This window comes from Meriones unguiculatus, chromosome 8 (genome assembly GCF_030254825.1).
Source record: "Meriones unguiculatus strain TT.TT164.6M chromosome 8, Bangor_MerUng_6.1, whole genome shotgun sequence".
Lineage (NCBI taxonomy): Eukaryota > Metazoa > Chordata > Mammalia > Rodentia > Muridae > Meriones > Meriones unguiculatus.
The window spans coordinates 121,732,345-121,754,408 of NC_083356.1; the positions used below are offsets into that span (position 1 = coordinate 121,732,345).

At 50.0% G+C, this 22,064-nt stretch overlaps 2 protein-coding genes and 1 long non-coding RNA gene across 4 annotated transcripts in view; 1 reads left to right on the top strand and 2 right to left on the bottom strand.

The window, feature by feature from the left end:
* Positions 1–1,316, bottom strand: part of Gad1 (glutamate decarboxylase 1) — a 38,340-nt gene extending 37,024 nt beyond the window's left edge. Inside the window, exon 1 of one of the 2 annotated variants that reach the window (XM_021639257.2) lies at positions 1,126–1,316. The gene's annotated coding sequence lies outside the window, so the exon portion shown is untranslated. Of the gene's footprint in view, positions 1–72; positions 209–1,125 lie in introns of those variants that run through there. The other variant, XM_021639258.2, reaches the window with a different exon arrangement.
* A 43-nt stretch (positions 1,317–1,359) lies between these two features.
* Positions 1,360–2,095, top strand: LOC132655947 (uncharacterized). The gene is made up of 2 exons (XR_009593923.1): positions 1,360–1,539; positions 1,651–2,095. It is a non-coding gene; the product is annotated as an uncharacterized LOC132655947 (long non-coding RNA).
* A 13,950-nt stretch (positions 2,096–16,045) lies between these two features.
* The window catches only part of Erich2 (glutamate rich 2), a 32,523-nt gene continuing 26,504 nt past the window's right edge, over positions 16,046–22,064 (bottom strand). The window contains exons 11-12 of the mRNA XM_060390536.1: positions 17,166–17,237; positions 16,046–16,238 (exon numbers count right to left, since the gene is read on the bottom strand). Coding sequence (XP_060246519.1) covers positions 16,114–16,238; positions 17,166–17,237 — 197 coding nt within the window. The 3' untranslated portion in view covers positions 16,046–16,113. The remainder of the gene's footprint in view (positions 16,239–17,165; positions 17,238–22,064) is intronic.

Here is a 22,064-nt window from a genome sequence, read left to right on the forward strand (position 1 = left end):
AAAAGAGGTTCTTTTTTTTTTTTTTTTTTTTTTTGTATTGTCACCCAGGACTTGATGCTAAGAACCAGTCACCTTGCACTCCTGACAGCCAAAGGGCAGCGTGCAGGAGCCTTGCCGATCTGTTTCTTGTCCCACTAGCTAGCTCAAAACCAGGGCCACGCTCCGTCCTAGATTCGCTGTTTCTCCTCTGCCTCGTCCCCAGAGTTCGTCTGTCTCACTGAGGCAGAGAAGGTGGCGGAGGGTAGAAAGGAGGACGTTACCCGGGTGGCGAACTTGCGCCCAGGGCGCAAGAGACCTCGGGTAGAGGAGTGTGCGGCACCCCTATTTGGTGTTCGCTCGAGGACAGAGAGAGGGAGAGAAGAGAGAGCGCAACAAGGAAGAGGAGGGAGAGAAAGAGATGGAGAAAGAATAAGAGAGGGAGAGAGAGAGCAACAAGGGAGAGGAGGGAGAGAAAGAGGTGGAGAAAGAATGAGAGAGGGAGAGAGAGCAACAAGGAAGAGGAGGGAGAGAAAGAGATGGAGAAAGAATAAGAGAGGGAGAGGGAGAGAGAGGGAGAGAGAGAGGGAGGGAGAGAGAGAGAGAGAGAGAGAGAGAGAGAGAGAAAGAGAGAGAGAGAGGAGGGAGGAGAGCCCTAATCCGGGTAAATCTAAGACCCCGCAGAGCGCAGCCCACCAGCCGCCTCTTGCGCGCGGTCCCCCGGCGTGGGCATCTGTCCCCGCGCGCGCCCTCGCCGCTCGGCGGTGGAAGGCGGGTGCCGGGGAAGTAACAGGTTAGCGCTCCTCGCACCTTCGGCTCCCCAGGCGCGTTTCCGAGAGCCCCGAGCTCCGGTCCCCGAGGCGCGAGGGAAAGAACGGCTCTGGTGTCCCTCCGGCCCCCGCGCGTCCTCGGGAACGAAACCGAGCGGGGTGGCGAGAGCGAGGAGGGCCTCGGGGGCGCCGGGGCGGGGGCGCCGAAGGGCAGCGGCAAGCGGAGCGGCGGGACGCGCCGGGCCGTGCGAGGGGGGGCGACGGGCGCGCGCGCGGGGCCAGGGCGCAGGGCCCGAGCGGCCGCGGGCTGGAGGGACCCGGCTGGGGAAGCGAGGCTGGGCGCCGGCGGGCAGCTCCGAGCCGCTCGGCGTTTACCCACCTCGGCTGAGCGATCCGGGGCTGGACCCGCCCGCGCTTCCTCCTCGAGGCGTCCCCCGGCTCAGCTGGGCTCGGCTCCGGGCGGACGTGCCGGGCCGTCACCCCCGGCTGCTTGCTCGCCTGCGCGATCCCCGGTCCGGCACGCGCGAGCCTAGAGGAGGGAGAGAGAGAGAGAGAGAGAGAGAGAGAGAGAGAGAGAGAGAGAGAGAGATCCGGAGAGGCGGCCGCTGGGCTGGGGGGGGGGGGAGGCGGGGGCGGGGCGGGGAGGCGGGGACCCGCTCGGCGGGGGAGTCACGAGGCCGGCGCTCGCGGGGGCAGCTCGCCCGCCCGGCGGCGGGGCCCCTGTGCAGGTGTCTGACCGCCGCTGGAGCTCTACGGGGCGATTAGAAATCCAGCTCACGGGGTTTGCGATCGGGTGTGTGTGTGTGTGTGTGTGTGTGTGTGTGTGTACAAGTCCTCTGAGCAATCCAGGATGCACTCAGCGCGCTCTGTTTTTTTGTTTTGTTTTGTTTTGTTTTTGAGACAGGCAATGTTGGGAGAGATGATGTTGGGAAAAAGCTAATTCCTAGCGGAGAATCCTGCCTCGGCGGGCGCTTCTTCTTTCTCCCCTCCTTCGCCCTGCTTGCCGTCCCTTGGAGAAGCCTAGAACAGCTGCCTTGCCTTCGTCAGTTTCCTGTGTCTGCCCAGGACTGGGGATTCCATAAGGTTTTCTCTGGGTGGTGTCCTTGGGGTCGCTCTGCTGAGCTAGCTTGGCTGTGGAGGCAGAGCAGACAGATGAGGGGCCCACCCAGGCCCGGGAGTTTCCTCGCTCGGGTTTCTTCGTCTAGTTAGAGGCATCTCCCAACTATCTCCTTGGAACCCAGCTGCCTGCTACCACCAGAGGGAACGGGTCCAACGGCCCTTCCTCTGAGCCCCTCCCCCTGCCTTGAGATGGGGGAAAAAATAAAAAAATAAAAGATCTTGGTGATTGATCACGTCTGAAGGTTAATAACACGCACCAGTGCCGCTGCGCGCGCCCGGGGAACCAGAGCGTGGAGGGGGCGCAGGGATGGCAGGATGGCAGGGTGGCGCTCCCTGGCTCGGGCCGCTCTCTTCACTCCTGTTCAATTTCACGACGTCTGGAGGTTCTCTCCTGGCAGCGTTGAAGCACCCTCACCTAGCGGGCTCCAGTCCCCCGCCCTGAGAAGGCGGCACCGGGAGATTTCCCACCAGAGGGCGCCAAACGCCCGGAGACCCCGCGCTGGCTGCCTGCTCCCCGGCGCGCCCCAGACAACACCTGGAGGCGCCCGCCCGCCGGGGTCTGGAGCCCCCCTCCCGGCTCTCCTCTCCCTCTCCCTCCGTCTTTCGCTCTTGGGGGGTGGGGGTGGGGAGCTAAGCAGACTCGAGGTTTGGGTCCGGCGGGGCGACCGCTTTCCTTGTTTCCTGGTGTTTTCCCTCCCATTGCGGTGGAGCGGGCAGGGTTTATTTATGCGCGCGTCCGGGAACTCGATGGCTCATCCTAGGCCCGTCCCTTTTTGTGTGTGTGACTCTTACCGATCTTCATCACCACGCAACGGAAACGTTAAAAAAAATATCATTCGAATCACCAAAATTTTCGTGAGGGAGCTCGGAGATTCAGGGCTGGGAAGATACGATCTGATCAGCAAAAGGGATTGAAATCACAGCGTTTCTCCCCTGCTGCCAAAGACAACGCCGCTGCCTTCTCTCTGCCTCACCAAAAAAAGCCCTCGCCAAAGACAAAAAGAACCCGAGGGGTGGACTCAGCCGGAACCGAAGTTCCGCGCGCTGCAGAGCCTGGTTAGGTAAGGGAGAGGTGTGGCGGGGAGGAGGGTCCACGGAGGAACGGTCCCCTCAAACCGAGCCCCTCGTGGCTTTTGAGAACATCGTGAAACTGTCCACGACGACGTGAACTCCCGAGTTTCTTCCACGCCCCTTCCCGTGGCCTCCTTAAAAGATGTAGCGACCTCAGCCAGGAAGCACTGTGCCACTGCTTCATCACCCAAGACACAGGGGCCCGAGGGGAGAAAGAAAGAAAGAAAAATCCTCTGGATGCTGAGTAGCCACGGTTCTGCCCAGGTGCCGGCCTCCCTCGGCTGCCTTCGCTTCCCCCGTGACAGTAGATGAAGAAATGTTCAACCATGTTTGTCCCCGACCACGGAATTCAAAGCGCTTACTCCTAGGGTTTTAACACACACACACAAAACAGAAACAAAACCAAAACGTGTTGGGGAAAAGAATATTCTACAACAGGAGATATGGCAGAATAAACCAGGCCGGGTCCCTTTTTTGAGGCGTGTCTCCCCTCTCTCTTCTTCTCTTCTTCTCCCTCTCCCTCCTATGATGGGGAGGAAAAGAAGGAAGGCTTCTGTCTGTCCTCAATTTAAAAGCGTACGAATAGTCGTAACCAACTGAACGAATGCTAGTGACCCTTTGGTTTATTGTGTCTCTTTGCACTCGTGAGGATGGAATGTCTGCGAGCCAGGGAGGAAGGTGGACCGAGGAGCTCGTGACTGAGTTAATCTCCGATGATCTGCTACTCCAACCCAAGACTCTTGGGCTCAGCGGGGTATGCAACACCGAGGGCCTGGAGAGGCGCTCAGTTCCGGTACATCGAGTTTAGCGGCTGGGAGCAGGCTTCAGCACCGAGGACAGCGCCCGCCGTCCTGGGCTTTGAGCGCATCCCTGGCGGGGGCCTGGCCAGCCCCTCCCCCGCTCCGGGCTGCTCCCCACCTTCTCCTCCCGGGGCCGTAACTGCTTGTTTATTTTGCCTGGTGGGGATTGTGGGGCGGAACGTTTCGCCCACTCCTTTCCTCCTCTCCGAAGAATTTGGACGGATGGTAGCTGCCCTGGTCGTTTGCCTATTCACAAACAGTATCTGGAACCTACGTTTTCATTTGTGGTTTTCACTCTTTTTTTTAATCTTCGTGCTCTCAGGAGGGCGATGTTTAGGGGAATGGGGGTGGGAAAAAAAAAAAAAGACATCTTCTCCAGGGACTCGAACCGGTGGTGAGAGGTGGCCCGGAAGGGTGTGGTGTCCGGCCAGCTGTGTCGTCCGTGTTTTGATCTAAGGATCTGAGCTTTGAAGAAATGGGAAAACAGCCCTCCAAGGCACAAAGGGGCCGGAGGATTACCCTGGACTGAGTTCTTTCTTCCTCATCCAGGCGTTAGGGTTGGCCGGCGGCTGCTCACCTTATTCTGAGCACGAAGTTCGCTAGGTCAACAGTGATCGCCGCTCACAGTGCCCTTTCCTCGGGACATTTCAAGATACTCAGAACGTGTTTGGGGCCCTGGCTTTTTCAAAACAGAGAAAGACAGAAAAAATCTGGAGGGAGGAGCGTTAGGAGTAGAAGAGGCGCCCAACCTGCTTCCGGGGCTTTTCCCCCACTTTTGCTTAAAATATTTTCTGTCAAGGTGAGTAGATTAAAAAAAAAAAAGTCAACTGATTTTGACGCACTCCGTCTTGTTAGTTTCCAGGAACAGTAATTTTAGAGTAGTGATTTTTAGTTCATTTTTAGCTAGGTCATAAAGGTCTATTTAAAGTATTTCTTTCTAAGAATAAGAGAGGAGAAGGAAAAATTGACAGTGCTGGCGTTTAAACGTGCCTCCCAAAAGGAGGGCCGGGGAAACGGCTTTGAGTCAGACCCCAGGTTCCTTCGCTGTGTGTCTGCTCTTTAAAGATAGATTCCCCGTGTCTTTCTGGACTTTATTTGGAGGGCCCTAATACACGCCCCATGCTAACAGAGCTGCCCTGGTTCCTAGAAAACTGGAAAGTGTTAAAAGAAAGGGTAGCGGGGTCGGGTGGGGTGGGGGAGACCACGGGAAAGGATACGGAAATGCCAGTGAGAGCTGGATTCTTCAGATGTCATCTGGCCGTTCCCCTTTGATAGTCCGAAGCTGAATACACTGTAGCATAAATCGAGCAAGCAAGCGGTACTGGGAGGAGTGGGGGGGTTGCACTTACATTTGTGTACATCTAGGAACGCCCACCCCGAGCCCGATCACAGTGACCAGCAGGGGGCGACAGATTACAGTTCCTGAGAACAACAGCTTCAAACGCAGCTGGTCTTCAAGGAAGCCTGCCAGGGTTTCCATTTCCCGTGAATCCCTGCCTTTTTTCAAAAACCAAAACAGAACCTTTTTAAATGCTGAGAAATGCCCCAGATGTTACCTAAAACATCCGGGGTCGTGAGTCCCTTTGATAAAAGAGGACAGGCAGCGTGGCGCCTTTTTCCTGTCTCCCAAACGTGTCCTTTCGGAGTGCATTGATTGTAAGCTAGAAACAGCGTCACTGTAGAGCAGATAGCACAGAAATCACAGACCTGAATACAGATGCGACACAGGATTTTTACTGTAAACTGAGTTAGTGGAAAAAGAAAATCAAGAGACTGAGTAATAATTCATCCATTTCTTTTTCTGTTTAAAATACTAGGTGAGTGGTCTCTATTCACAGACTTAGTCTGCCTGGGACTGTGCGTGAGAAGGTTCTGGAATATTCTGACTTGGTCATGCAGAATCTAGTTACTTAAACTTGTGGGGTCAGGCCTGGCTCCTTCCCAGGCATTGGCCTGGGGGAATCGAAACCTTAATGGGAGGACTCACTCGGACTCCTGACGTTGTATGTCCTTATGTGAAGGGCTTGTATTTAACAGCTCACTGGGCTCACAGAAATAAATCCTCCTGTAGCTTCCCCGACATTGTAAGGGGGCAGACCTAAGTCCTGTTTTCTTTGACCACGTGAGCTAGTGAGCTAGGGACCTTTTAGTTGCATTTAAACTGAAAATTTGAAGAGCTCTTACATGAGACATGTTTCGTTTAATGTCAGGGCTAAATGAAACATGTGACAGACATGTTTCAACTCTGCAGCCAGTTACCAAGCCCCAGAGTGGGAGGATGGGTTTCAAAGTTCCTCACCCCTCTACCCTCCCTTTGCTGTCTGGTTTGGCCACTTGATTTGCTTCAGACATTGTTATGCAACTGACCTCCAGACTCATGAGTTTTGGGGTGGCGTGCTATGCAATCAGTAGTGTGATTACAGCTGAGAGCAGGTTAAGGGGGAGCCAAGGTGAAATTTGGGAAATTTTGACAAGGGTTGATATGGGAAGAGGGCTCCATCCTCCCCGAGGGTGTTGGGGAGAGGTTAATCGTTTTTTGAAGTCTCTTGAAGACAGTGTTAATTTCATGGCAGATCTTTGTCGACACATCTTAATGGTTTTGCATTTAAAAATGACTAAAGCTAGGATGCCCGGGTCCCAGTCCCGGGTATAGGACAGCCCTATACCCAAGCACATATAGGCAGCACTAGGGATCTAAGAGAGTCCAGGAAGCTGGAAGGACAAGTGGTGTTGGCGGTCAGAGGAAGAGAAGGGGAAGGTGCATTTAATCAAAATGTATTATGTTCATGTATGAAATTCTGAAACTGGAAATTACAAAATCAGCACAGTGGCTGAAGCTGCTAGGCAAGAGCAGTCAGGCTGCCTATCAAGGGTGGTGGGTCCCTTCTCCCTCCATTAGGGGGTAGCTGGACCAGAAGCAGGGTCCAAGGAGGCTGGATGGAGCCCTCCGTAGACTCCGCAGATCCCAAGTCCAGCGGGGCTGTGAAGGATTTGTTTGCCGCTGCTGTTGGAGAACAGGACAACAGCAATCCTCATCTCCACCCACAACCCCACCCCGCTTCAGTGTTCTTCACTCTAGGGGGAGGAGTCAAGGGGGAGGGGGAGGAGTCTCCCAACCATCATGGTGAAAGCCCCCAGCAACTCACACCTCTTCAGCCTGAGCAGAAAAACTGATGCCTCCCGGTCCCCTCCTCCCCCCCGCCCGCCTTCCTTCCCCAACCCCCTGCCCCACCCCCCGCATAAGGGCGCTTGGATTTTCAGACCTGGAAAAGACCAAAGACTTCACGGAAGCTGCTGAACTTTGGGAGTCTTTGCCTCAGGTGCAGCAGCTTCAGGTTCCTTGAATGCCACCACAACCATTTCTGGGGATGCTCAGGCCGTTCCACCCACAGCGGCAATGGCCAGTCATCGGCAAGGTCTTCATTCTAGTCAGGCAGGAACGCCTCATTCACCCATGACACCTGAAGCGGGTGGGCGTGGAATTGCTGCTCCAGACTGTGTGGCTAAGCAGAATGACTGTGGTTGATAGAAGTTATATAAGCAGCCCGAATCTCCTTCTTCTCTGGGCAGGTGAAGGTCGGAGGGCGTCATCCCGGCCTCAGTCCAGTGCATCGCTTGCCTTGTAGCCTAGGTCCCAATAACTCCTCTTTAGTGTTTTCACTGCCTGTGTCTTTATCTCAGGTGGGTAACTGGTAACTGGGGGAATGAATGGAGACCGTCTTAGACGCCCCTCCCCCAGCACAGCTCCAGGCACTGTTGAGTAGATGGGAATTAAAGCCCCAGAGAATAGTCTACAGCAGAGACCCAGAGACCGTGGGGAGGGATGGGACTGGGGACTCAGAACAGCGGAGTTCCAGAAGGCTGGCTGTGAGGAGGAATAGCAGTAAGGGCTAAGGGTCCTAACACCCTCAGCTGAGAGATGTCATGGCAGCTGCTGGGTGCTGGGCCATCGCCACTTACAGCCCAGGCTGAGGAGCTCTGGATCACAGCTCTAGACCTGAGAGAGCTGCTCTTCCTTTGGAGCTTCCATCGAAACAGAGCAAGAGATCCCTCAGCTGGTAGGAGGGCCCCGGGATTGCTTCCTGTTGGCCTAAACAGGGAGTGTTTAGAGGAGGAGGGTGGTTGGAGGCTTATTGTTTCTGTCTCTTTGCTCCTTTGTCTCTCTTTCTGTCAGTGTGACGAAGAGAAAGGTCAGTCCTTATATTACAGGTGGTAAGTCTCACGGGGATTGTGTGTTCACTTGGTTTTCGTAGGAGTTATGTTTATGGGTATGGATGTTTTTACTGCATGTCTGTTATGTGTGCCGCATGCACGACTGGCGCCCCCAGGGGTCAGCAGAGGACACTTGATCCCGCTGAACTGGAGCTCCAGGCAGATGGAAGCCACCACGTGGGTGCTGAGGATTGACCCCAGGCCTGCATTGGAGCAGCCGGTGATCCCAACTGTGGAGCGACTCTCCAGCCCCATTTGTGCATGTGCTTTACGGATTCTCATTTAATTACCATACCATAGTCTGCTTTATCCAGGAGGCAGCTGAGTATATTTACTTGTATACGTGTATGCGTGTGCACATACCTATGGATGCACACATGTTACAGTACAAAGGTCAGATGACAGAGGACAGCTTTTTTTTTTTTCTTTGAGTCAGGGCCTCTCTACAGTCCTGGCTATCCTCAAATTCTCTATGTAGACCAGGCTGGCCCTTAAATTCAGAGATTCTCCTGCCTGTCTCCTGGGTGCTAGAATTAAAGGGGTGAGCTACCAGTCCTGGCCAAGAGATCACCTTTTGAAAGTTGGTTCTCTCCGTCATCCCTTGTGGGTCCCGTAAATTGAACCCAGGTCTTCAGCCTTGGGGTAGCTTACCTCCTAAGCCATTGTAAATCCTAAAAGTTAACCTGTAACTCCCACCCATGCCCAAGGACCAAGTAACTTCCGGGAATTCTGGGAGTTGTAGTTACAGTTCTATCTGCCCAAGGACCAGGTCACTTCCTGGCATGCTGGGAGTTGTAGTTCTTGGAAAATAAAGCCACCTGGGAAAATATGGTGGTCATGTGAATTTGTCCTTAAAAACCTCCGCAAAACATGTCCTGGGGCCACGATCAAAGCCATCCTGTCCAGTATTTAATTAAAGCTTGCTTCAAATTTGGCTCTAAATGGTGGAGTTGGTTTTTCTCTGTCGAATCTCAGGACTAGCACCATCTTGCTAGCCCTTGACTTTGAATCTTGGTTTTATGTCGCAGCTGTCACTCATTTGCTCTAAGTTCTCTCAGCAGTAAAATGGAGACTGAGCATAGCTGTGCGGGCTTTGCTCAGCTGAAGTCGGCGCGCCCATTCTGTCGGTTCAGCCAAGCCTGGTTGGGTAGCATTCCATCAGGCTGATCGCTGCTCCTCCATCTTGGTTCAACAATGGGGTTGACACCCTTGGCCCCCCACCCCACCCCGCCCCATAAACTGAATTTACTAGCTGTGCTGGTCAGCCTTTCATTTGGTTGCCCTCCTTTCAGCAGAACTGTTGACCATTCAGGGATGAATGGGCTCCTCTTCTGAGTGACATAAAGGTTGTCTGACTCACAGAGATTTGAGTCCTGGAGAAGACGACATTGTGATGGGGGAAGTCAGACTCACCTGGGAGCTGAAGGAAGCTGCTATGCTGAGATGGCGCTGTGTGCGGTTCCTACCCTCATCTTGGTGATCTCCTGTAGTCACTCACGTGATTGTAAAGGTTATTCCTATCTATGAGCATTCTTATCATCAACATTACAGGGTTTTATAGTACGTGGAGCTCTCCGCTTAAAGAGTTTTAATAATAGTACGCTAAAGTGTCCCAAATTAAACTCTCAGTCCCCCCCCAGATGTATTCCTACTACTACCTTTTCTGCCTCAGCGAATGACAAGCAGAGACATCTCCATCCTTCAGATGGCTTAAGCAAACATCCTGGAGTTATCCTTAGCTCCGCCCTTTCAGTCTGGATAAATCTTGGTCTGCTTTCAGTCCTCATCCACTTCTGTTTCTGCTCCCACTGCTCCCATTCTCCTTCCCATGGTGTACAACCCTAGGCTCCATGCTGGATTTCCCCTCCACGAAGCTTTCTGGAGTCCTGACCTGCACTGTTACACTCAAAGCCCTCTTAGGGTCCAACCCTTATCGTAAGCCCAGGTCTCTGCAGTGTTCCTGTTGTGAGGTATCCGCTAGGAAAGACCACTCGGACATGGGGTCAAGCCAACAAAAAGTCTTTCTCAGCTGGCCAGCCTTCTACATGTGGGCATTCAGGACCCCAGTACAGTTCTGAGTGTTTCTCAGGATGATCTTTTAAGCACAGAAACCCCACCCTGGGGTTGACCCACCTCAGTTAGCAAGAACACTCGGCCAGAAGCAGAACTACAAAGGTCAAAAAGCAAGATTAGGACATGCAGGTACTTTCCCATAACTATGGACTTTGAGGGATTAGGTCTGTTTTCCTTTTCGGCTGGTTGTGCTACCTACTCACTGGGTTCCCTAAGCCTGAATAGTCCGGCAGTCATGGCGTCAGCCTGCTAAGGCATCAGGATTCTGGGCAATGCTGGTTCATTACCACTCTTTCCAGCCATACTGCTCTCTTTGCTGTTTTCTTGACTATTCTAGGGATCCTCAGTTGTGGGTTATTGATATTATCGATTTTCTTTTAGTTAAATGATGGTTATTCCTAAACCAGGTGTATACCCAAATCACCACACAGAGACTAGGATTTATTTAATTAACCTAGACCACAATGCTGGGCAGGAGTTACTCCATCCTAAACCTCCAAGTCCACATAGTTTCCTCCCATTCAGATTTCCCACATTATACTTGCTTATAGTCATATCTAGGTCCAGTTCATCTCTCCTCATGTTTCCAAGTCCTCTCCTGCCGACCTCTCCTCTTCGACCCTCCTACTCTCTTCTTTCTCCTCCCCTCTGGACCAGGATGTCCCACCCTACTCTCTCCCTTGCTCAGCATTGGCTGGTTGTTTAATTGACAATAATTAGTGGCATGTTTACACAAACTTGAGACAGGTGATGCTTAGAATAAGCATCACAATGCAATGTCCGGATTGAAATCAGATAGTGGGGTAGAGAAATCAGCATTTGAATGAACAAGGGTAAATTGTGTACATTCCATAAGAACATTATACCAACAATCCTCCCATCTCTGGGCTTTTCAGCGGCCTGCAGAGATCTTTCCCTGGGTGTGCTCAAGGCTCTTTCCTCCACATTCTAGTCTTTGACCTAATGTTTTTTTCTTGGTGAGACCATCTCTCACCCTTCTATTTAACACTGTGATTCTCTAGGACACTTCTTTTCCCCAACACTGTTTACCACTTATTTACCTTAGTATTCATTCTTTCCACTAAGATAAGCTCTGGGGCTGGAGAGATGGCTCAATTGATAAAGTATCTGCTTTGATATCATAAGGACCTGAATTCAAATCCCCAAACTCCACATAAAAAGCTATGGTGGAGTGCACCTGAAAATCCACTGCTGATTTTGGAGCCTTGATGTCCAGCAAGTCACCAAGCCAGCCAGTCTAATCAGCTGACCACCACTGGGGTCAGTGAGAGGTCCTGTCTCGAAGAACAAGGTGGAAAGCAGTAGGGGAAGCCACCCAGTGTCAACCTCTGGCCCACACACGCAGGCACTGCACCACACACGTGTACACACACACACGTGTACACACACACACACACACACACACACACACACACACACACACAAAAGGTCTGTGAAACCAAGTTATCATTCATACCATTGTGTCCCACCTCAGGATGCTTCTTAATCACTGTAACCACCCAGTTCATGCTTTGTTGGTTTTATTTTGAACGGCTGAATAGACGCATTCCTAAATCTCCCAGTGGGCATCGGGATTTTGATCAGGGAGGCAAGGCACCTGACCTACAGAGTGAATATGGCTGGTCCGTCTTGGGCCAGTTTGGGTTTTTTTTTTGTTCTTCTGCATTCAGATGAGAAGGCAGAGGAAGGGAGAACAAAGGGCAAAATACCTACTCCCACCCCTAGACCAAAGCCTCCTTGAAGAATGTAAGTAACATGGAGGATTGCAACAACTCTTTATTAATTTCTATTAATTTCATCTAGTGATTTTTTTTTTTTAAATTTGGTTTTTCAAGACAGGGTTTTTCTGTGTAGTCTTGGCTGTCCTGAACTTGCCCTGTAGACCAGGCTGGCCTCGAACTAGATCTGTCTGCCTCTGCCTCCGGAGTGCTGCGATCAAGGCGTGCAACCTCCATGACCAGCTGTGACATTTGATTTTAATGTTTCTTTTCTTTCAATGGCAGGTTTTGGGTAAAAAGAAAGTATTTTGGGGATGATGAAGTTGGCTGATTTATTCTGTCCCACCTTTGGTTAAATCCTCCCAAGCCAGGCTTGGTGGTGCATGTCTTTAATTCCAGCACTTGGGAAGGCAGAGGCAGGTGGCTCTCTGAGTTTGAGGCCAGCCTGGTCTACAAAGCAAGTCCAGGACAGCTAAGGCTACACAGAGAAACCCTGTGTCAAACAAAACAGAACAATTCTCCTGACATCAGTAGGAAGAAAGTGATTTTGGTACATCTCATGATGGGCAGGGCTTTGAGCCTACTGTGAAGGGATAAACAAGTTATGATGAAATGTATCACTGTCACGGAATGTTAATTGCCAAGGGATGGTTCCTGCCAGAGGGAAGACACGGGAGATCATGACACCCAGAATCAACTAAGCAGAGCTCATGGGGGCTTAAACAGACCGAAGCAGCAATCTCGGAGCTTGGCTAGGTCCTCTGCATATATGTTATAGTAGTTGGCTTGAGGTTTTGGGGGCAACTCCAAAGTGGGATTGGGGGCACTTAAAGTATTTTTGTTACAAAGATGCACTTAGGGATCTGAGGCCTTAAAAGACCCAAAGCCTCATTACAAAGCAGCTGAAATGTTGAGAGGGGACAAGGAGCTCATTAAAGTTAACAATTGAAATATCTAATGGAACTGCTTGGGGTGGCACAGGCCTGTGAATCCAGTACTCAGGAGGTAAAGGGGAAGACTGATGTAAATTCAAGATGAGCCTGGGCTACAGACGGAAACCCTGCCTCAAAAACCCAACACATACGTGCAAATGTTCACACAGCTGACTTTTGTGATGTGTAATGTTTGTGTGGTGTGTCTGTGTGTGATGTGTATGCATGTGTGTATTTGCAGAGGTCTTTCACTTCCTGGGCTGTGTTAATTTCTAAGCATGTTATGTATTTTTTTGACAGGGTCATATGTAGTCGAGGCTGTCCTCAGATTCCTCATTCCCCTACCTTCACCTCCTGAGTACTTTTGGTGTGCACCATAATGCCAGCTGGTACCCGGTGGGCTTAAAATTTTTTTTTTGTTTATTCTTCTCTCATACAATATATCCCGAGTGCAGCTGCCCCTCCCTCCATTGCTCTCAGTTCCCCACAACTCCATTCTCCCCTGAGATCCATCCCCCAACTCCCTCCATCTTTCTCCAGAAAAGAGCAGGCCTCCCCAGGGACTGCAACTGAACATGGCACAAGAATTACAGTAAGACCAGGCACAAACCGAGCATCAAGTTTGGGTGAGGCAACCGAGTAGGTGGGAAAGGGTCCTTAGAGCAGGAAAGAGTCAGAAATGCCCCCAATCCCACTTTGGAGTTGCCCCCAAAACCTCAAGCCAACTACCATAACATATATGCAGAGGACCTAGCCAAGCTCCGAGATTGCTGCTTCGGTCTGTTTAAGCCCCCATGAGCTCTGCTTAGTTGATTCTGGGTGTCATGATCTCCCGTGTCTTCCCTCTGGCCCCTACAATTCCTCTTCACCCTCCTGAGGGGTTCCCTGAGCTCCAACAGGAGGGACCCAATGGAGACCTCCAACCTGGGCTCTCTTTCGGCCTAGTGTTTGGCTGTGAGTCTCAGCATTCTTTCCCGACAGCTGATAAGGCACAGGTCTATGAATATAGAGCAGGACATCATTAGAAATCTTTTTTTTTTGGCCAGTGTTTGGCTCTAACCTAGGTCTCTGGGGCTATCCAGCCTCCAGTTCCTGGTCATTGGGCAGTGATGGACATGGGCCCCCTCTCATGGTGTGGGCCTCAAATTAACTGTCCATACAATGCCTACAATACATACTTGTGGTTGGCCACTCCCAAAAGTTCTGCCAATGCCCCAGCACATTTTGCAGGCAAGACAGATTGTAGGCTGAGGGTTTTGTGGCTGGGTTGGTATCCCAGTCCCACCACTGGAAGCCTTGTCTGGTTACAGAAGACGGCCAGTTCAGACTCTGTATCCTCCATTACAAGGATTTATTTTATAAACATTTTGCCTGATTATATGTATCTGCCGATGTCAAATCCTGTCTTATTTTGGGTCACTATTGTGATGAAACACCATGACCAAAAAAAACGACATGAGGATGAAAGGACTGATTTTGTTCATATGTCAATATCAGTTCATAAGTGAAGGAAGTCAGCTGGAGGCAGGAGCTGGCACAGAGGCCACGGAGGAGCGCTGTTTATTGCCTTGTGGCTTGCTCAGCCTGCAGTACCAGGACCATAAGACCAGGATTATCTCCACCCACAATAGACTAGGCCTCCTGATACAACTGAGAGTACTCATTTCCTTTGGAATAAATCTACTACTCAGATGGCGGGATGCATAGCCTTCACTGGAGAACGACATTCAGTGAAAAAGAAGACAATTGCAATGGGGACAGATGGTTGCAAATGCATTCAGGACAGTGTGGCTAGAGTGTGCCCTGACTTCCTCTGGCCGGCCTACCCAAAACAGTCATCAGATCCCAGACTTACTAAAAGCTTAGCCATTTGCTCCCCAAAATTAGGCATCTTAAAGTCCAAGGATTCTAAAACAGCAAGGAGGCAAAGGGCAATGGGGTTGGAAACGCTTGCCCAGCATGTACACGGGCCTGGGGTTCACAACCAGAACAGCATAAAACTGAACATGGGGATGCATGCCTGTCATTCCAGCGGCTGGGGAGAGCAGACCTTCAAGGTCATGTTCTGCTACATAGTGTGTGCTTTGAGGCTAGCCTGGGCTACAAGAAATCTTGCCTTAAAAAAAATGTATTTAAGGTTATTATTTAAAGGTGTTGTGTGTCTTTCCCTCTTATTCATTTTGTAGGTTTGCCGACGGAGCTAATGACGTTTGATTCTCTACTTTTCACACTTTACTCTTTCAGTGAGAGTCTTTCCCGAGCTCACTGTCTCCTTCTGTGTGAGGCCTTCCCTTCAAGCACCTTTCGGTAATGAGCTTCAGCGTGAACCGAGCGAGTCCACAGCCTGGTGAAGTGGCGTGGTGCGTAAAGGCACTTACTGTCTAGCCTGGAACTCTTGTGGAGGGAGAGAACGGATTCCTGTGAGTCATCCTCTGACCTCCACATGAACACTGTGGTGAAACATGGGCACAGGTGCGTGCACACACACACAGGTACAAATAAATAAATGTCAAAAAAAAAAACCCCACAAAAAAACCCTTAGTCTTCAGTAACAGTTTTAGAGTATTTTGTGCACTATGCTGTATTTTGCATATACCATGACACTGTGGTATATTAAAAAAAATAAAAACTCTCGCCCTCCATTCAGATTGGCCTATTTATAAAGAAATTATTTAGGGGTTATTTTAAATTTTACCTTAATTATCTCACAGCCAATTTAAAAGTGGCAGAAATTTATCAAAGAACATTGAATCTCGGGGTTGGAGAGATGGCTCAGTGGTTAAGAGCACCGGTTACCACCCTAGTTCCTACCACACACTCAGGGGTTCACAACCACCTGAAACTCAAGTTCCAGGGAACTCATTGTCCCCTCTGGCCTCCAGAGGACGGACAGACGCACACACACACACACCTTTATTTTCCAGTTACTTACCAGTTGCTGGGGATACAATCGGGGAGGTTACTCCCTCGGCCAAGGAGGAGCTGCTGAGCACCGCAGACACATGCCACGTGAATTACTGTTATTTCTCTTTTAAGGCTTGAGGTCATTGAAAGGAAGTTGAAGGCACAGATGTTGAGCCATCTGTCACGGTGCCAAATCCAGATGCTACAAAGAGGTGACTCACCCTGGAGGAACTATTTACCCTCGCCGCGCCACACTTTTGTCGCCTGTAAAATGGGGACAGTAACACGCTTGCTACTTAGGGTGAATAAAGCTTGTGAGCGGTTGCTGTGGCCTCGGCACACTCCACCTCCTCCCTGTGTCCCTCTCTGTGTGTCCTGCCTCGAGCACGGGTGAGGAGCTCCAACTAAGAACGCGGAGCACTGAGAAAGCATGGACACGCGAGGCACTGTCTCTCTTCTTTATATTTGCATTTGCATGGCATACACTCTTGAAAATAATTCTCCACAGCGGCGGCCGTTAGGACCCATCTTCACACTCGTCGGAGCTGTCGTCACTCGCATCCTCACTGCTCTCTGCCTCGCTCTCGCTGCTCGTGTCCTCCTCACTGTCCTCTTCATCGTCCTCGCTCTTCTGAGCTTTCTCTGCCACAGAAAGGAGAGCGGCGCTAGTGAAGCCCCCCAGGGTCCCTGCGCTGAAAATACTTATATGCTTGACTCCTACTTTACACCATGAAATGGGTATTTTGAGGAGCGAGACACTGAGCTGAACTTGGTGTAGAATCAAAACAGAGCAAGAAGGTCAAACGTATTTCTGTTGCCTATCGGGCAGACGTCTGTGCACTCAAGGTTCACTTACACACAGGTGTCTAAAAAGAACTTCTGCTATTGGCAATGACACTAGGCATGACAGTCCCTGTGGGATCCCTGAATTCCAGAAGCTGAGGCAGGAGGCTCACGACCGCAGGGCCTTGATGCTCTGTCTCAGAAACCAACCAACCAACCAAACTTTTTAAAAGGGAAAAGAACTCCTCAATTAGAGTAAGGGAAACTGACTTAGGGTGATTTAGGGGGTCCTGGCATCACCGGAAATTGTGAAGCACGTAATACCAGAACACACGGGTGTGGTTACACAGGCTGCCTTGTTTGGGCAGCTCCATGCCACGCAGCGAACAGGGCAGTAATCTTTCCTACTCATAAGACAAGCTTTGATTTTACTACGCTATTCAAAACATCCATTTAGGCCAGTGGTTCTCAACTCCCCTTTGAGAGTCAAAAGCTTTTCAAATGGTCACCTAAGACCATCAGAAAACACAGATATTTTACACTCTGATGCCTAACAGTGGCAAAATTATAGTTATGAAGTAGCAACAAAAATAATTTTATGGTCAGGGGTTACTATAACACGAGTAACCATATTAAAGCATTAGGAAGGTTGAGAACCATGAGTTAGACATTCCTTAACATTTCCTGAACCCGTATTTTCACAATCTCTCATAACATTTTCTTTTTAAACACCGTCTACAGTTCTATGAGAAAAAAATAAAAAAGAATTGCAAAATTTAAAATTACCCTTCAGCAATATTTCTTCAATAAGTGAGAAAAATTCCTTGGCCACGGGATTTTCTGGTTCATAGATAAGGACTGAAAATGCACAACAGAATATACATTTAATATCCAGAGGGTTTCAGCAAACAGCCCCTTAGAGTGACAAAGATTGAAGCTGCCACTCAGAGCAGGCGAAAGCACAAAGCAATTACATCACATCTGAGCACAAAGAAAAGGCTCCACTGATAATTGGTGTTTTCTGTGAGAAATGATGTTCCCTGTATTTCCTCCCTCCCGTCCAAAGAGAACACAATCTCCTCAAATCAGCTTCCTTCCCAGGCCGGCGATGGAAGCACTTTGAGAAGCAAACTCTCACAAATGCATAAGTGGCTTGTGTGAAAGAGGTCCACCAACCCCCTCCCAGTCTCCTCCACCCAGTGCCACATGACAGTGGCTACAAAGAGGCCCCCCTCTATCCCTAAAGAGTACAGATTTCTTCCTGAAGCAGCTCTTCCATGGCGGAAGTGCCAATGTTTCAAATAGGGAAATTTGACATTTCTCTCTGTTCTGACAAAACTTTAGTCTGTACCCCAGCCCCAGCCCCAGCCACTACCTCTTCATTACCCCCCCCCCCCCGTTTTTGAAACCTTCCCTTTGGCTGATCCTTGCTGTAATCGTTACATCCTATCTTCTGCGGGGCTTGCTGAGAGGCTACAAATATCCTAGAGGCCAGAATTTCAGAGTCACCCTTTTTTTTTTTTTCTTCCAAAACTCTGGTAGCTCACCCTCTACTTCCTTCCCACCGGCCTTGAAGAGTATTCCTGATTCCTTCCCAACACCCACTTCACGCTCGTGCGGTATCTTGGGGGGCCCCGCGGGGCCTGTGTGTGAGGGGCAATTGTGATGGTGCGAGGCTCCACTGACTGAGGAAATGGTCCCCTGGCCTTCGCCTGGCTTCACCTCGCCAGTGCTATTTCTGAACCACTCAGCTGTGACTAACGCCTACCCTCAGGCTGAGTTGGACTGTGTACCAGCTCGTGGCTCCCTAAGGACCTCAGGTGTCTTCTGAGCCAGTTTTGCAGAACTACTTCTTTCTGTGTTTTAAGTTAGGCTAAAACACGCTTATCATCAGTCTAAAGATTCCTGTGAGGCAAAGCCTCTTTGTAGAGCACTTTCTCTGATTTGTTCCTTTTCGTACCCATTTCTTAGTGCGGGGTTTGAGAAAGCAGCTCAGATGCAGTTAAGGAGGGAGTTTACATGGCGGAGTAACCAGAGGATTTACTGAACCATTTAAATATTCAGAACATGGTTCCCCCCCCCCCCCTTTTTTTTTAATGGGCTCTTTTTGGTGGAATCCGCTAACGATTCTTAGGACAGTTTAGGAAATTTCTTTCCAGATTAGGATTACCTCACCGGATCAGATATGAGATTAGCTATTCCTGTGGTTCAGCCTGGCCGCTGTGCCTGTCAGTTTTCCCAGTGAAAGGATGGGAATAGCTCTAAGGCTTAGCCGGCACTGTTTTAATCTGGTGTTTTTTCTGGACTTACTCTGAGGGTGACTAAGGGGTCAACCCTAGTGACGAGGTGAGGGAAATTGCTAACATTTTGTTTTAAAGGTTGTTTATTAACGTGGGCCTCCCTAAGGGAAGCAGAGCGTAGCCTGGGCACCCAGGAAAGAAAGAGCCCCTACAGGAACGCTTTTGGGTCCTGTTCCAGTATTTCCAGCCTGCACCTCAGTTTCAGTCTCCTTATTCTGCCCAACACACTGATTCCTTCATGATAGTGGCTCAGTGCTTGGCACACGGTAGAACAACTAATAAGTATTAGTTGTTATTATTATTATTTTAAAAGAATGGCCAGGGTGGCGGCCCACACCTTGAATCCCAGCTCTCGGGAGGCAGAGGCAGGCAAATCTCTGTGAGGTGGAGGCCAGCCTGCTCTACAGAGTGAGTTCCAGGACAGCCAGGGCTACACAGAGAAACCCTGTCTCAATAAAACTGAAAAAGAAAAAAAGGGGGAATGGGGAAGAGCGAGCGAGCGAAAGAGAGGATTTGGGATTAGAGAATGGTCTCTAATGTTCAGTGGGGTTTTCTTCTGGTTGCAGCCCGGCTGGTAAAGCAGCGTAGTGAGCGCTGACTCGGTTTCTCAGCCGGACTCTGCTGTGTCCCCTAATCACATAGGAGCCCTCGAATATAAACAGATGGACAGGAAACATGCCCTTTCAGGCACAGACACACGTTCTACAGGCTAGAAGACGGAAATGCAAGCAGGGTGAACGGGTAACCCAGCGTGGGAAAACAAGCTATGTTTAAAGGGCACCCACATGGGCCCTCTTTCCCTGCTCTCTTTCCCTCATAATGTTGGGGGCGGAATATGTGATCAAGGTGTAAGTCTTGGAAGAAAGAGGGGGGCATTTCCTGAGGCTATAACTCCATGAGGCAATAAAACTTTTCAGCCCCACTGACCTAGCGTTTAGTGATGTCCACAGGGCACAGCAGGCCAAAGCGCAGCACGCACTGCACGGCTGCTGGTCAGAACTGCCTGGTGGATGTGAGACCAGTGCTGAGTCTGCAGGCCTCTGCTGGGCTTTCTGAAAAGATTGGTGGCTACAGAATATATGTAATGTGTGCGTGTGTGTGTGTGTGTGTGTGTGTATTTATATATGTGGGTGTCCGTATATATGTGTATGTATGTATGTATCTATGTACTTATGTATGTATGTATGTATGTATGTATAAATTTCCCCAAGTTGGGCTCCATAAGAAATCCACAGAGTTGAGAGTGAACAGAATAGACCACCCACTCTTCTATTCTCCCCTTTGGGGAGAAGGAGAGCACTGGAGCAAAAAGGCTTGGAGTCCCACCCTCCTGTGTCTACCTCCTTCTGCTTCTTTCTTTACAAAATCTGAGAGCTGAGGATCTGGGGTGAGGCTCGCTAAGCCGTGGGGAGAAATAGCATGTACAAGGCTGACTCCAAGCATGCTGTTTAAAAGATGGACATCGGAAGAGGGAGAAAACAGGGAACAGGCCAGGAGCCTACCACAGAGGGCCCCTGAAAGACTCTACCCTGCAGGGTATCAAAGCAGATGCTGAGACTCAAAGCCAAACTGCAGAGAGCAGGGAATCTTATAAAAGAAGGGGGAGATAGAAGGACCTGGAGGGGACAGGAGCTCCACAAGGAGAGCAACAGAACCAAAAATGTGGACACAGGGGTCTTTTCTGAGGCTGATACTCCAACCAAGGACCATACATGGAGATAACCTAGAACCACTGCTCAGATGTAGCCCATGGAAGCTCAGTCTCCAAGTGGGTTCCCTGTAAGGGGAACAGGGACTGTCTCTGACATGAACTCAGTGGCTGGCTCTTTGATCACCCCCTCTCCCCCTAAGGGGAGCAGCCTTGCCAGGCCACAGAGGAGGACAATGCAGCCAGTCCTGATGAGACCTAATAGGGTAGGGTCAGATAGAAGGGGAGGAGGTCCTCCAGGGACTAGGGAAATAGCATGGGAGGAAAAACAGGAGAAAGGGTGGAAGTGGGAGAGGACGAGGGAGGGGGCTGCAGCTGGGATACAAAGTGAATAAACTGTAATAAATTAAATAAATAAATAAATTTAAAAAAAAAAGACTGGACAGATTGGGCAGTCTATTCTCTGAAGATTCCTTCTGATTGGAAATTACTTGTGGGGCACCAAATATTTTACTTGAAAGACTCAAAGGTACTTATAAAAGGATTAGAAAGACAAACTACCTCTAATGTAAACAAGGAAGTGCTAAGAGGTTCTAGAAACCCATTTCAAGCAGGAAGAAAGAGGTGCTGTGCCACAGTGGGGACACTGAGCCCTGGGCTGTGTATTCTCTTCCCTGAAGTCCAGCGCACTCACCATTTTGGGTCTTGTTACCAGTGAAAAATAAAGCTGTCATTTTTCTCTTTTAAAATAACCTTGACGGGCATATTAGAAGCTAAGGTGGGGCCAGCCTTATCTACATGGCCAGCCTGGTCTATATAGTGAGTTTCTAGACAGGCAGGACTACATAGAGAGGTCATGTCTCAGAAGACAAGAGAAGGGGAGCCAACGGTTGAGTGGTTGGGAATACAGCTGAGAGCTGGGAACGTTCAAAATCATTAAAGAAATGTTCCAAAACTGGAAAACAGAATCTCTGACTGTCACTCCCCGGCAGTTTTAGCAACAGACTGGACACGGGGAAGGAGGGTGCATAACCTCAAAAACAGATCATAGGAAATGCCCCAAACAAAGCACGGAACTAAAATGGAAGGAGTTGTTTTTATTTTCTGTGCGCTGGTGTCTTGCCTGCATGTATGTCTGTGAAGGTATAAGACCCCCTGGAGCTGGAGTTACAGACAGTTGTGAGCTGCCATGTGGGTGCTGGGAACTGAACCTAGGTCCTCAGAAAGAGTAGCTAGTGCTCTTAACCACTGGGCCATCTCTCCAACCTCCACAACTAAAATTTAAAACTCAGAGCTGAGTGAAAGATACATATTAGGCACTATTTTAAAAGTTTTTGTTTTTGTTTTTGTCTGTAACTGTGACCCAGGAAAAGGATAGTGATTACGGCATGAGTTGTATGTGAAAAGGTAATGAAAAACGTGACTTTGATGAAAGTATCAAGTGCAGATTTAACAAAGTCAGCAAACGGCCGTTACTTAAACCCAAAGAAAGCCACAACCATTTTGAGTAATTCCCACCACCAAACAGCAGATAAAAAAATAAGGTAGGCCCTATTTTTCTTCTGATCAAAAGCTTCCGGTGTTTTCCACCTACCACAAGTGCAAAACAAGGTCCCTTAGCTGGGGAAAGGTTTATGCAGCCCACTGGGCCCTGGGCCCGTGTCCCTTCCCTCACCTTAGAGCCCAGCATCTGCGTCTTGCCCAGTCTGCTCTGCGCTGGTTTCTGGTGCTGCCTTC